General features: G+C 69.9%; 1 protein-coding gene across 9 annotated transcripts in view; it reads left to right on the forward strand.

The window, feature by feature from the left end:
* Positions 1 to 737: 737 nt before the first annotated feature.
* Positions 738 to 14,676, forward strand: part of CACNA1A (calcium voltage-gated channel subunit alpha1 A) — a 32,908-nt gene continuing 18,969 nt past the window's right edge. For 3 of the 9 annotated variants that reach the window (XM_054808035.1, XM_054808040.1, XM_054808036.1), the window contains exons 1-19: positions 738 to 1,149; positions 4,885 to 4,991; positions 5,333 to 5,472; positions 7,551 to 7,642; positions 7,732 to 7,884; positions 8,407 to 8,594; positions 9,226 to 9,329; positions 9,410 to 9,525; positions 9,608 to 9,664; positions 9,790 to 9,879; positions 10,474 to 10,683; positions 10,760 to 10,872; positions 11,851 to 11,963; positions 12,329 to 12,460; positions 12,567 to 12,639; positions 12,738 to 12,855; positions 12,948 to 13,015; positions 13,110 to 13,216; positions 13,886 to 14,602. In XM_054808035.1, coding sequence (XP_054664010.1) covers positions 864 to 1,149; positions 4,885 to 4,991; positions 5,333 to 5,472; positions 7,551 to 7,642; positions 7,732 to 7,884; positions 8,407 to 8,594; positions 9,226 to 9,329; positions 9,410 to 9,525; positions 9,608 to 9,664; positions 9,790 to 9,879; positions 10,474 to 10,683; positions 10,760 to 10,872; positions 11,851 to 11,963; positions 12,329 to 12,460; positions 12,567 to 12,639; positions 12,738 to 12,855; positions 12,948 to 13,015; positions 13,110 to 13,216; positions 13,886 to 14,602 — 2,984 coding nt within the window. In that variant the 5' untranslated portion in view covers positions 738 to 863. Of the gene's footprint in view, positions 1,150 to 4,884; positions 4,992 to 5,332; positions 5,473 to 7,550; positions 7,643 to 7,731; positions 7,885 to 8,406; positions 8,595 to 9,225; positions 9,330 to 9,409; positions 9,526 to 9,607; positions 9,665 to 9,785; positions 9,880 to 10,473; positions 10,684 to 10,759; positions 10,873 to 11,850; positions 11,964 to 12,328; positions 12,461 to 12,566; positions 12,640 to 12,737; positions 12,856 to 12,947; positions 13,016 to 13,109; positions 13,217 to 13,885; positions 14,603 to 14,676 lie in introns of those variants that run through there. The other 6 variants (XM_054808034.1, XM_054808039.1, XM_054808042.1 and 3 more) reach the window with 4 other exon arrangements.

Below are 14,676 nucleotides of genomic sequence, written 5' to 3' on the forward strand. Positions count from 1 at the left end.
AGGAGGAGGAGGAGGAGGAGCAGCGCGGAGGCTCTGCCGCAGCCCGGGCCGATGGGCCCCGCCGCCCCGCTGCTGCCGGGGGGCTGACGGCGACCCCCGCCCGGCCCCACCGTGCCCGAGGGGGGGGGACACACAGAGAGCGCCGCCGCCTCCGCCGCGGTTTCTTTTTTTTTTTTTTAAATTTTTTTTTAACTCATTTTTATTTGGGGTGTTTTTGGATTTTGGGGGGTTTTTGGGTTTTGTGGGTTTTTTTTTTTTTTTTGAGGGGGGGGGATTTTTGGCCCCTCCCGCCGATGCTCCGGGCTGCCCCGCGGTGCTGCTCGGCGGCGGCTGCCGGGGGCGGCGGGACGCGCTGACCGGGCGCGGTTTTTCCGCGCCCCCCCCCCGCCCCCCCCCCCCCCCCCTCCCCGAGGCCGCTCGGAATTGGCGCAGCCGGGGCCGCCGCGCTGGGGGAGCTGCCGCCGACCCCCCCCCCCCCCCGCTGCTGCATCGGGGCACCTCGGCACCCCCCAGCCCCCCCCCCCGCCCCGGGCACCGGGAGCCGCAGCGGCGGGACCACCCCCCCCCCCGCCGGGGGTGCCGCACCATCCCCCCGCACCCCCACCCCCCCCCTCTCCCCGCTGCCGGCTCGCGGGGGGGGGCAGCACCCACCGGCCCCCACCGCGGGGGCGCAGAGGAAGGATGCCCGGGCCGGTGCCCGTGCCCCCCGCTCCCCCCGCCGCCTGAACGCCCCCCCCCCCCCCTCCGCCCGGTCGGGACGGATCCCGGCCCGCGTCCTCCCCCGCCGCGGTGGCTGCCCATGGGATGTGATGAGCTTCTCGCCGACGCCGGCCTCAGCAGCGTAAGCCCCGGCTCTCCGCAGGATGGCTCGCTTCGGAGACGAGGTGCCGGCCCGTTACGGGGCAGGAGGCGGCGGGACCGGAGGCCCCGGGACGACGGTGGGGGGCCGGGGCGCTGGGGGCCCGCGGCAGGGCGGCCCCCCCGGGGCGCAGAGGATGTACAAGCAGTCGATGGCCCAGCGCGCCCGCACCATGGCTCTCTACAACCCCATCCCCGTCCGGCAGAACTGCCTGACGGTCAACCGCTCCCTCTTCCTCTTCAGCGAGGACAACGTGGTGAGGAAATACGCCAAAAAGATCACCGAATGGCCATATCCTTTGGGGGGGTCCCCGCGGCGTGCCGCCCGCTCCCCGGCCCCCGGCTCCCTGTCCCACGTCCCCATCCCCCTGCCCTGCATTGGGTCCCCATCCCCCTGCCCTGCACCCGGCTCCCCGTCCCCGTGCCACGTCCCTGTCCCCATCCCTCTGCCCTGCGCCAGCTGCCTGTCCCCGTGCTGGGGTCCCTGTCCCCTGACCCGCATTGGGGTCCCTGTCCCCATGTCCTGCATTGGGGTCCCCATCCCCTGACCTGCATTGGGGTCCCTGTCCCCGTGCTGGGGTCCCCATCCCCCTGACCCACATTGGGGTCCCCGTCCCCGTGCCCTGCACTGGGGTCCCCATCCCCCTGACCTGCGTTGGGGTCCCCATCCCCATGTCCTGCATTGGGGTCCCCATCCCCTGACCTGCATTGGGGTCCCTGTCCCCGTGCTGGGGTCCCCATCCCCCTGACCCACATTGTGGTCCCCATGTCCTGCACCATGTCCCCATCCCTATGCTGGGGTCCCCATCCCCTTGACCTGCATTGGGGTCCCCATCCCCAGATTGGGGTCCCCATCCCCTGACCCACATTGAGGTCCCTGTCCCCGTGCCCTGCATTGGGGTCCCCGTCTCCATGCTGGGGTCCCCATTCCCTGACCTGCATTGGGGTCCCCGTCCCCATGTCCTGCCCCAGCTCCCCATCCCCGTGCCATGTCCCCATCCCCCTGACCCGCATTGGGGTCCCCATCCCATGTCCTGCATCAGCTCCCCACATCCTCATCCTACACCAGTTCCCCATCCCCATATTGGGGTCCCCATCCCCATGCTGGGGTCCCCATCCCCTGCCCTGCACCACGTCCCCGTCCCCATGCCGTGTCCCTGTCCCCAGCCCCCTGCCCTGCCTGGCGGCTTTGGGGGGTCCAGCTCATGCTGGGGGGCTGGGGAGTAGGGGGCCCCATTGCACCAGCATCTCCTGGTGCCCTAATTGGGGGGGGGCAGGGGGAAGCTGACCTGGCACCCCTCGGTGCTGGGCTCAGCCCCCCCAGGCCCCCCGGTGCCAGCAGAGCCCGTCCCCGTGCCCCCAGACTCAGGGTGTCATCCCCCCCCCCAGGGCCAGCCCACTGGGGTGTTTGGGGGTGCGGGGCCGTTTTTGGGGATCCCTGTGGGGCTGCGGCTCCGGCCCCGCTGCCCTTGGGTGCCTCCTGCGCCCCAAAACCCTCAGCCAGGAGCAGCACCCAAAAAGGGCCACTGCTACCCAAAAAGGGCCACTGCCACCCAAAAAGGGCCACTGTCACCGCTCCTCGCGGCCATGAGGGCCCCGTGCGGGCTGGGGGGGCACCGCGCGGTTTCGGGGCGCTGCCAAGGGAGTTGTGGGTTCGCTGCCGGGTCTGGCCCTACCGTGTGGCTCCCCCGAGCCTTTTGGGGACCCCCCTGAAACCGGGGAGCGTTTAGGCAGCGGGTGCTGCCGGTGCCCCACTGGGCATGTGCGCCGCAGCCGCGGTGCTGTGGCGATGGGCGGCGGGGGGATGCGTCCGGCGCAGCGCCGAAATGTCGGCCCCGGTGCGGGGACGGTGCTGCCGGCGTGGGGAGCAAATCCTGGCGGTGCTGATGGGGGGGGTGGGGGGGTTTGCCGCGTGGAAGCAAATCTGCCGGCGCGTGGCCGTGCCGTGCCGCAGCAGGATGGGCACCGCCGGCAGCACCGTCCTGGTTGTAGCATCCTCGGGGCAGGACCTGGTGGCCGGCACACCGAGACCCGCCATGCCGGGTCCTGCCGTCGGCACCGAGCGGGTGTCCCTGCTTGTGGTGTGCGAACCGGGTCACCGTGCCGTACGGTGGGGAAGGGGCCTCGTGGCGGCGGGGAGGGGCGAGTGCGGAGGAGCCGCGGGCGAGGGCCGCTGTGCTGTCGCAGCGGGTCGGCGGCCGGCGCTGACGTCCTGCCGGGCGGCCGGGGCTGCCGGTGAGGCGGGAGCGGAACCGGGGGGGTGCCGTGCCGGGGGTGCCGGGGCTCTGGGGGCGAGGGCAGCCCCGCCGGCGGGCGCGGAGGGGGCCGGGGAAGGTGATGCATCGCGCCGCCCACCCCGAACCCCTGTGGGCCCCATCCTGCGGGCGCGCGGTGCCTCCCCCGCTGTCATGACGGCCCGGGCGTGAGGAGGCGGCGGGCCCCGTTTGGCCGGGGCGGGGGGATGGTCCCACGGCACCCCGAAGCCCGTCCTGCCGGGCACCTGCACTCCGGCTCCCCGCGGCAGGCAGCGGCACGGCCCCGCTCGTGGCCGGCGTGGCACGGGGGGCCTGACTCCCGCAGGGGTCCCCTGGCGAGGCCGTGGCCCAACTCGGGGGCCAGAGCCGGTCCTTGGCACGGGTCCTCACAACCGGAGAGCTGTGCCGTGCCGGAGAGCCGTGCCGTGCCAGGTAGCCGTGCCAGATAGCTGTGCTGCATCGCCGTACTGTGCTGGATGGCCGTGCCCGGGAGCTGTGCTGCCCCGGATAACTGTGCCATGCCAGATAGCCGTGCCGGATAAGCTGTGCCGGAGAGCCGTGCTGTGCTGGACAGCCGTGTTGTGCCAGATAGCTGTGCTGGGTAGCTGTGCCGTGTCCGATAGCTGTGCCAGATCACCGTACTGTGCCGGATAGCCGTGCCGGATAGCCGTGCCGTGCTGGATGGCTGAGCGGAATAGCCACGCCAGGCAGCTGAGCGGTGCCGGGTAGCCCTGCCGTGCCAGATAACCGTGCCAGGCCAGATAGCCATGCCAAATGTCCGTGCCACGTAGCTGTGCCGGGCCAGATAGCCGTACACGATAACCGTGCCGGGCCAGATAGCTGGGCCACGACGGATGGCCATGATGGACGGTCGTGCCAGGCCACGTCGCCACGCCAAATCGCCGAGGCAGATAGCTGTGCCGCGCTGGGTCGCCGCACCGTGCCGGGTAGTCACGCCAGATGGCTGTGCCGTGCCATGCCGTGCCGGATAGCTGTGCCACATCAGGCACCGGGGCCAGCGGCTGTTCTCCACACCTCGGCCGTGCCGCAGAGGGATGGCGAGCAGGATCCGGTCCCGTTTAGGTCCGTCCTTGCCACCGGTGTGACCTCGGCTGAGCCCTTGGCCCTGGCCATGGGGCGGCTCTGCCGGGGCGCCCGGGGGCTGCGGCACCGGGGGGCTGCGTGGGGCTGGTGGCACGAACTGGGGGGGGGGGGTGGGGGTCACGCTCCGTGGCCACGTAACGCAGAACTTGACGGGGGGCGGCCATGGGGCAGGGCATGGGTGTGCCGCTGTCACCGCACCCCGGCACCGCTGGCCAGGACGGGGGGGGGTGCGCTCACCGAACGCAGACCCCAAAGCGCGCGCGTCTCCCGGCGGCAGCACCGCACGAGGATGGAGTCCCTGCTCGGGCGCTGGCGGGGCTGGGCGGGTGCCATGTAGGTCTCCCCCAGGTCCCGCTGTTGCCGAGGCACTTTGATCGCTGCCGGCTCCCGCCGGGCAAGAGGCTTCGTGCCGAGGAGCCGAGGCCGCCGGGTCGCGCCTTTGATGGGAAAATTAATGAGCCGCAGAGCACGTGGGCGCCGGTGGCAGCCGGGTCCCGCGTCCCTGCTGCCAACCGCCACCGGTGCAGGGGGGGTCCCGAACCCCCCTTTCCCTTTGGGCACCCCGCCGGCCCCTCTCCTGCCTCGGTTTCCCCAACCGGCCTGGTTTGGGGGGGACCCCCGTCCCCGCGGGCTCGGCCCAGCTGGGTTTTTCCTTGACTCGGCCGCACTCCTTTTGAATACATGATTTTAGCCACCATCATCGCGAACTGCATCGTCCTGGCGCTGGAGCAGCACCTGCCCGACGAGGACAAGACCCCCATGTCGGAGCGGCTGGTGAGCGCGGGGCTGACGGGGGGTGGGCTCCGGCAAGGGTCCCCGAGCACCCCAGCGTGGGCGGCAGGACCGGGGCCGGCTGCCAGCCTACGCCGCACACAGCCGGCACCCGGCACCCGGTGGCCACGGCTCCTGGTCCCCCTGGACCCGCCGGTGTCCCACTTTCCTCCTTGCCGGGAATCTGGGCCACGCCGGGAGCGGCGGCTGCCTCCGCCCCACAGCACCTGGGGAGGGTGGGGGGGGGCACACGGGGCCAGCGGCCGCCCTGGATGCCCCCTCGGGGGGGGGGGGGTACCCCCACGTCCCCTGGCCGGCAGCCTCACGCCTGTCCCGGTCCCCAGGACGACACGGAGCCGTACTTCATCGGCATCTTTTGCTTCGAGGCGGGGATCAAGATCATCGCGCTGGGCTTCGCCTTCCACAAAGGCTCCTACCTGCGCAACGGCTGGAACGTGATGGACTTCGTGGTCGTCCTCACTGGGTGAGGTCCCCGTCCCACCCCAGGGACACGGGGAGACGCTGCTCCCCCCCCCCCCCCCCCGCCCGGCCCTGCGTGTGCACACACGTGTCAGCCCTGCGCCCTTCCCCGCGTGCGGCAGACCTGCGCGTGTGCGTGCGGGCGTGCAAGCTGCAGGACCCCGCCTGCGTCGTGGGGCGCGCGCGTGCAGAGGATGAGCGCGGGCGTGCGCGTGTACACGCGTGTACACGTGTGTGCAGTGCTCCCGTGTTCAGGGCTGCACCCGCCGGCGGTCCCGGGCGTCACCGGGGCCGGGTGAGACGTTAATTATTGCCTGCGGCGCTCGTCCCGCTTTCCCGGCGGCAGCAAGTGCCTCTTAGCGCTGTCACAATATTTCCCCGCGCCGCCACTCACCGGCCCGGCACCCGCACCCACCGCCGGCACTTCAGCAGCAGCCCCAGCTCCCCGGCCCCGGAGCCCCCGCTTGGCCACTGGCCCCCGGCCACGGCCCCCCCCGGCCCCAACCCCTCCGACTGCTGGGAGAGCCAGTGGGGAAACTGAGGCAGGGAGCAGCGGGGCCATTGTAGGTCGGAGACCGGGCTGTCCCCTCTGTGCCCTGCGTCCCCTCAAGCACTCGGCTGCGTCGGGGGGGTGGGGGGGTGTGCTCGGCCTGCTTCCTCCTGCTCTGCACCCCCTGCTTCCCCCCTCGCTCCCCTCCTGCACCCCTTGCTCCCTGCCTGCTCCACCCTGCACCCTGCTCTCCCCTCGCACCCCCTCCTTGGTCCCCCCTGCACCCCCTGCACCTTGCACCCCCCCCTGCACCCCCTGCATCCCGCTCCCCCCCCCCCCGCCTCGCACCCTAACCCCCCCCGTGGCCCCAGCCCCGGCCCTGCCCGTGTGAATGAGCCACGGCGGCACCGGGGCTGAATGAACTGGGGGGGCCCACGGCCGGATGGATGGGGGTGAATGGGGGTGAATGGGGGTGAATGGGGGTGAATGGGGGTGATGGGTGTGAATGGGGGGTAACGGGGATGGATGGGGGTGAATGGGGGTGATGGGGGTGAATGGGGGGTAACGGGGGTGAATGGGGGTGAATGGGGGTGAATGGGGGTAACGGGGGTGAATGGGGGTGAATGGGGGGTGAATGGGGGGTAATGGGGGTGAATGGGGGTGAATGGGGGGTAACGGGGATGGATGGGGGTGAATGGGGGTAATGGGGGTGAATGGGGGTGAATGGGGGGTAACGGGGATGGATGGGGGTGAATGGGGGTGATGGGGATGATGGGGGTGAATGGGGATCAGTGGGGATGATGGGTGTGCATGAGGATGATGGGGATGAATGGGGGGGGGGGGGGCCGGCCGGTTGCCGTGGTGACGGGCAGCAGGAGGGGACCCTCCGCGGTGTCGGAGGCGGCTGTGGGGCCGACAATGGGTCCCCAGGGTTCATCCGGGTCCCCCTGCCACCACCCGGGTCCTTGGGGACCCCACGGGCTGGTGCCGGCCGGGGGCTGTGACCCCCCTGAGCCGGGCCCGGCTCTGGCATCAGCACCGGCAGCGCCACCGCGCTCGGCCCGGAAAGGCTAAATATAGCCCAGCGCTCCCGCCCGCGCTGCCGGCACCGGCTCCCGGCCCTGACGGCACGGCCGTGGGCACGTGGCCATGCGGCGGGGACGTGGGGGCTCGTGGTGGCCGTGATGGCACAGTGTGTCCCCCCCCCCGTGTCGGGGACGTGGGGGCTCACGGTGGCCATGACGGTGTAGCCGTGGGGCACGTGGTGGATGTGTGGCTCTGTGGGGACGTGGGGGCTCACGGTGGCCGTGATGGCACAGTGTGTCCCCCCCCCGTGTCGGGGACATGGGGGCTCACGGTGGCCGTGACACCACAGCCCATGGAGCGGGGGGGATGTGGCCAGGCTGGCCCACGGTGGCCCACGTGGGGCACGTCCGTGGTGGGACGCAGTGGCCCGTGGGTTCGTACGGCCGTGCTGGGACATCGTGGCTCGCGGTGACACGGCTGGGGGGGGGTCCCCGGCCGGGTTGGGGTGCCAGCTGTGGTGCTGGGGTCCCTGCCCGCTGACCGCCCCCCCCCCATCTCGCCCGCAGCATCCTGGCCACGGTGGGCTCCCAGTTCGACCTGCGGACGCTGCGGGCCGTGCGCGTGCTCCGGCCCCTCAAGCTGGTCTCGGGGATCCCAAGTGAGTGCCGGGGGGATGTCGGGGGGACCCGAGGGGGGGGTGTCTGGGGGGGGGGGGGGCCCGTGGCCACCCAGCCCCGTCTGGCGCAGGTTTACAAGTCGTCCTGAAGTCCATCATGAAGGCGATGATCCCGCTGCTGCAGATCGGCCTCCTCCTGTTTTTCGCGATCCTCATTTTTGCAATCATAGGATTAGAGTTTTATATGGGCAAATTTCACACCACCTGCTTCGACCTGGTGACGGGTACGTGTCCCCCCCCGAAACCTGCCCCAAACACCCCCCAGCACCCCCCTGCTCCCCCTCCCCTCTACCCCCCCCCTCAGTTTCTCCCCGGGGGGGGGGGCTCAGAGCCCTCTGTGGGGACACCGTGGGGCTGGGGGTGTCTCCTTCCCCCCCTCACCCCCCCAGCTCCCTGGGCCCATGTCCCACGCCCGATATGGAATGGCCTAATTACTTCTCTCCCCTGATGAAGATGCCGTTAATTGGCGGGAGCTATTTCTGCACAGTGGCCGTGTCAGCACCGCGGTGGGGGTGGGCTGAAGGAGCTGGGGGGGGGGGGGGTACATGGACGGGGGGGTCCAGCAGCCCCGTGGGGTCACCCTGGACCCCCAGCTCTCCCAGGTGGACGCAGCCCTGGGGTGGGGTGGGGGGGCAGGGGGGACCCCCAGACCCCTGGACCCCCAACTCTCCCAGGTGGACGCAGCCCTGGGGGGGGGGGGGGGGGGCAGGGGTGACCCCCCGGGTCCGTGTGTGTCCCCCCCCTAGATGAGATCAAGGTGGAAGTCCCCTGCGGGACGGACGAGCCGGCCCGGATCTGCCCCAACGGCACCAAGTGCAAGAAGTACTGGGAGGGACCCAACTACGGCATCACCCAGTTCGACAACATCCTCTTCGCCGTCCTGACCGTCTTCCAGTGCATCACCATGGAAGGGTGGACAGACCTCCTCTACTATGTGAGCCCCGGCGCCACGGGGACGGGCACCGCCACGGGGACGGGCACCGCCGTGGGGACGGGCACCGCAACGGGGACGGGCACCGCCACGGGGACGGGCACCGCAACTGGGGGGGCACTGCCACGGCGGGAGGGGGGGCCGTGTCCCCCCGGGCCCCCTCTTTCCCATTGAAGCCGCCTGTTGTTCCCCCCAAGGGCTCGTCCCCGAGGCTGGGGGGTCCCCAAGGGGGGGGGTCCCTGTTTGCTGCTCCCGTGCTCTGACCCCGCATGGATGAAGAGAAATGGGGCACAGCCCCCCCACCCCCACCCCAAAGCAGAGGGAGGGGTCACTGCGGAGCAGGAGGGTACCCCAAAACAAGGATGCTGGGATCCCCCCTCCGCTCTGCACCCCTCCTGGCTCCCTGGGCCCCCCCCAGCCCCACGTGTCCTCCCATGGCCCCCCCCTGCCCTGTCCCCCATGGCCCAGCGTGGGGTGGGGAGCACGGCCGGGGGGTTTGGGGTGCCACCAGCCCTCCGTCCCTTGGCCTATATCCAGAAACAGGGCCATGCCCCCCCACCCCAGCTTGTAGGACCCCCCCGCCCCGGATCGTGGGACCCCCCCCCACCGCTGACCCCTCCTTCCCTCCCTGCAGAGCAACGACGCCTCAGGGAACACTTGGAACTGGCTGTACTTCATCCCCCTCATCATCATCGGCTCCTTTTTTATGCTGAACCTAGTGCTGGGGGTGCTGTCCGGGTAAGCGGTGGCGGGGGGCTCGGCGGGAAGAGGGGGGTGCCCACCCCGGCCCCCTCCCCGCGCTGACACCGGCTCCGTAGGGAGTTTGCCAAAGAGCGGGAGCGGGTGGAGAACCGCCGGGCGTTCCTGAAGCTGCGGCGGCAGCAGCAGATCGAGCGGGAGCTCAACGGCTACATGGAGTGGATCTCCAAGGCGGGTGAGGGCTGGGACCTCCCCCCGGGACCCCCACCTGTGTGTGTCACCCCCCCACCCTGCTGAGCCCCTCGCTTTTCTCTCAGAAGAAGTGATCCTGGCAGAGGACGAGACCGAGGGAGAGCCCCGGCACCCCTTCGATGGTAAGTGCCCTGCCCCGGCGCGTCCCGGCAGGGGGGCGGCCACCCTAGGGTGGGGTGGGGGGGGGTGTCCCGGCGGGGACCCCCGGGTGACGCTCGCCTCCCTGTGCCCCTCGCCCCTGCGGGAGCTCTCCGGAGGGCCACCATCAAGAAGAGCAAGACGGACCTGCTGAGCCCTGAGGATGCCGAGGAGCAGCTGGCCGACATCTCCTCTGTGGGTGGGTGGGGGCGCGGGTGCCCCCAGCCAGGGGCGGTGATGGGGGCGTGGGTTGGGGGGTGATGGGTGGAGGGGGGGATGATGGGGGTGGTGGGTGGCAGGGCAGGGAGGTGCTGGGTGACTGGGGGGTGGGTTGGGGGGGTGATGACGGGGTGGCGGGTGATGGGTTGGGGGTGGTGGGTCATGGGGTGATGGGTGGAGGGGTGAGGGGTTGGGGGGGTGGTGGGTGATGGGTGATGGGTCATGGTGGGTGGTGGGTGATGGGTGATGGGTGGAAGAGTGGTGCCGGGGTGATGGGTGATGGGTTGGGGGGGTGGTGGGTGATGGGTGATGGGTTGGGGGGTGGTGGGTTCAGGGGAGGTGGGTGATGGCTTCAGGGGAGGTGGGTGATGGGTGATGGGTTGGGGGGTGGTGGGTTCAGGGGTGGTGGGTGATGGCTTCGGGGGTGGTGGGTGATGGGTGATGGGTGCCGGGGTGGTGGGTGATGGATTGGGGGGTGGTGGGTGATGGGTGATGGGTGCCGGGGTGGTGCCAGGGTGCTGGGGTGGTGGGTGATGTGGTGACGGGTGGGGGCTCCCCCCCCGGCACCCCGCAGGCTCCCCCTTCGCCCGCGCCAGCCTCAAAAGTGCCAAGCTGGAGAACGCCACCTTCTTCCACAAGCGGGAGCGGAGGATGCGCTTCCACATCCGCCGCATGGTGAAAACTCAGGCCTTCTACTGGACCGTGCTCAGTCTGGTAGCGCTCAACACCCTGTGTGTTGCTATCGTTCACTACGACCAGCCAGATTGGCTTTCCGACTTCCTCTGTGAGTGCCCCCCCCGCCGCCGGCGCCCCCGCCCGGCCCCCCCCGCTCCCCCTCACTCTGTTTTTCCACCCCCCAGACTATGCAGAATTCATTTTCTTGGGACTCTTTATGTCCGAAATGTTTATAAAAATGTACGGGCTGGGGACGCGGCCTTACTTTCACTCGTCCTTCAATTGCTTCGACTGTGCCGTGAGTCTGGTCCTGGCCCGGGCACTGCCGGCGGGAATGGGGTGGGATGGGGATGGGATGGGGATGGGATGGGGAGGGGATGGGGATGGGATGGGGATGGGATGGGGAGGGGATGGGGATGGGGATGGGGATGGGGATGGGGATGGGGATGGGGATGGGGATGGGGATGGGGATGGGATGGGGATGGGGATGGGGATGGGGATGGGATGGGGATGGGATGGGGATGGGATGGGATGGGGATGGGATGGGGATGGGATGGGGTGGGATGGGGATGGGGATGGGGATGGGATGGGATGGGGATGGGATGGGAATGGGAATGGGATGGGGATGGGGATGGGGATGGGGATGGGATGGGGATGGGATGGGGATGGGGATGGGATGGGAATGGGAATGGGATGGGGATGGGGATGGGGATGGGGATGGGGATGGGATGGGGATGGGATGGGGATGGGGATGGGATGGGGATGGGGATGGGATGGGATGGGGATGGGGATGGGATGGGATGGGGATGGGGATGGGGATGGGATGGGGATGGGATGGGGATGGGAATGGGATGGGGATGGGGATGGGGATGGGGATGGGGATGGGGATGGGATGGGGATGGGGATGGGGATGGGGATGGGGATGGGGATGGGGATGGGATGGGAATGGGATGGGAATGGGATGGGATGGGATGGGGATGGGATGGGGATGGGAATGGGATGGGGATGGGAATGGGATGGGGATGGGGATGGGATGGGGATGGGATGGGGATGGGGATGGGATGGGGATGGGATGGGATGGGAATGGGATGGGATGGGGATGGGATGGGATGGGGATGGGGATGGGATGGGATGGGATGGGGATGGGATGGGATGGGATGGGATGGGATGGGGGTGGGGATGGGGATGAGGACAAGATGAGGATGGGAAGAGGTTGGGATAGGGATGGGGACAGGGAGAGGGATGGGATGGGGACAGGACGGGGACTCCCCCCCAGGTTATCATCGGAAGCATCTTTGAGGTGATCTGGGCTGTTGTGAAGCCGGGAACATCCTTCGGGATCAGCGTGCTACGAGCTCTCAGGTTACTGCGCATTTTCAAAGTCACAAAGTAAGTGCTGACGGGTCGGGCACCACCGCTCCGTCCATCCGTCCGTGCCTCCGTCCGTCGGTCTGTCTGTGTCCGTGGGTTTGTGAGCGCAGGGGCAGCGCGAGCACGAGTGAGCGTGTGGATGCACGGAGCCATCGTTGGGTGCCGAGCTCTCGTTCCGTGTCCCCTCGCCGTCCCCGCGTCCCCTCGTCACCCCCATGTCCCCTCGTCACCCCCATGTCCCCGTGTCCCCTCGTCGTCCCCGTGTCCCTCACCATCCCCGTGTCCCCAGTCCCCCCATGTCCCCATGTCCCCTCGCCGTCCCCGTGTCCCCTCGCCGTCCCCGTGTCCCCAGTCCCCCCCGCAGCCTGGCTCTGCCCTGGCAGGTACTGGGCTTCCCTGAGGAACCTGGTGGTCTCCCTCCTGAACTCCATGAAGTCCATCATCAGCCTCCTCTTCCTCCTCTTCCTCTTCATCGTCGTCTTTGCCCTTTTGGGGATGCAGCTCTTCGGGGGACAGTGAGTAACTGGGCGGGGGACGGTGTCCCCCGGGACCACCCTGGCTCCCTGGTGTTGGGGTGCCTCTGTGCCCCCGGGTCCCACCGCTGCTGCTCCCCCCCCCCAGGTTCAATTTTGACGACGGGACCCCTCCCACCAACTTCGACACTTTCCCAGCAGCAATAATGACGGTGTTTCAGGTAGGGACCCCACACACACCCCCATGGGGCTCCCGAGGAATTGGGGTGCCAGGGTGGGGGGGTCCCCACTGCCCCCGCGGCTCCTTCCCACCCCCCAGATCCTGACGGGCGAAGACTGGAACGCGGTGATGTACGACGGGATCAAATCTCAGGGCGGCGTCAAGGGGGGGATGGTTTTCTCCGTCTACTTCATCGTCCTCACCCTCTTCGGCAACTGTATCCTCGGGGTGCTGGGGGGGGCTCGGGAGGGTCCGGGCTGGTGGGGGGGGGATGCGCTGGGACCTGCTTTGCCTTGACGGGGCGCCCAGACACCCTCCTCAACGTCTTCTTGGCCATCGCGGTGGACAACCTCGCCAACGCGCAGGAGCTCACCAAGGTGAGGACCGGTGACGGGGACACGGGGGTCTGTCCGCCCCCGCCCATCACCCGTGGCCTTGGGGCTGGGCTGGACACGGTGCGGGGCTTTGCAGGACGAGCAGGAGGAGGAAGAAGCCGCCAACCAAAAGCTGGCGCTGCAGAAGGCGAAGGAGGTGGCTGAAGTGAGCCCGCTCTCCGCAGCCAACATGTCTGTCACCATGTAAGTGCATCCTGTGCCCGGCTCCGTCCTGGCTCCATCCCCGGCTCCGTCCTGGCTCCATCCCCGTCCCCAGCTCCATCCCCGTCCCCGGCTCCATCCCCGTCCCCGGCTCCATCCCCGTCCCCAGCTCCATCCCCGTCCCCAGCTCCATCCCCATCCCCAGCTCCGTCCTGGCTCCATCCCCAGCTCCGTCCCCATCCCCGTCCCCAGCTCCATCCCCGTCCCCAGCTCCCTCCTGGCTCCATCCCCAGCTCCGTCCCCATCCCCATCCCCGTCCCCAGCTCCATCCCCATCCCCAGCTCCGTCCTGGCTCCATCCTCAGCTCCATCCTTGTCTCTGTCCCCAGCTCCATCCCCACTTCCATCCTCTGCCTCATTGCCAGCTCCATCCCGGCTCCGTCCCCGGATCCATCCTCGGGTCCATCCTCAGCTCCGTCCTCAGCTCCGTCCTCAGCTCCGTCCCAGCTCCATCCTCAGCTCCATCCTTGATTCCATCCCGGCTCCATCCCGGCTCCATCCTTGATTCCATCCTCAGCTCCATCCCGGCTCCATCCCGGCTCCATCCTTGATTCCATCCCAGCTCCATCCCATCTCCACCCCATCTCCGTGCTGTCTCCGTCCCCGGCACGCCTCTGGCTCCCCCAACGCGCGCTGCGGCTCCCCGCTGCAGGAAGGAGCAGCAGAAGAACCAGAAGACCTCGAAGTCGGTGTGGGAGCAGCGGACGAGCGAGCTGCGGAAGCAGAACCTGCTGGCCAGCCGGGAGGCCCTCTACAGCGAGCTGGACCCCGAGGAGCGCTGGAAGGTGCCCTACGCCCGTCACCTGCGCCCCGACATGAAGACCCACCTGGACCGGCCGCTGGTGGTGGACCCCCAGGAGAACCGCAACAACAACACCAACAAGACGCGCCCCGGCGAGCCGCCGACGGAGCACCGCTTCGGCCAGCCCCGCGCCGACGAGCTCCGCCGGCAGCCGCGCTACCCCGACCCCGGCGGCCCCGGCCCCGACGGTCGACGACCCCGCAGCAGCAGCCGCGAGCCCGAGCGGGACCCCAGCCAGGAGCGTGGTTACGCCGACGCCGAGCGCCTCAAAGCCCTCGAGCGCCGGCACCGGCCGGGCGGTAGCCGGGACGGCCGCGCTGGCTCGCCCCAGCCCGAGCGCGAGCACCGGCGGCACCGGGTGCACCGACGGGCGGCCGAGGAGGGCGAAGAGGGTGGCCGGCCCGAGCGGCGACCGCGGCACCGGGAGGGCGGCCGGCCGGCACGTGGCGAGGGGGACGGGGAGCATGGGGACGGGGAGCGGCGCCGGCGGCATCGGCACGCCGTGCCGGCCACCTACGACGGCGAGGGCAAGCGGGACGACAAGGAGAGACGGCACCGACGGCGGAGGTGAGCGCGGGGTGGGCAGGACCCCCCGGGGCTGGTGGGACCCCCAGGACTGGGAGGGGGGGGGGTCCCCTGGC

The sequence above is a fragment of the Grus americana genome, chromosome 33, assembly GCF_028858705.1.
Source record: "Grus americana isolate bGruAme1 chromosome 33, bGruAme1.mat, whole genome shotgun sequence".
Lineage (NCBI taxonomy): Eukaryota > Metazoa > Chordata > Aves > Gruiformes > Gruidae > Grus > Grus americana.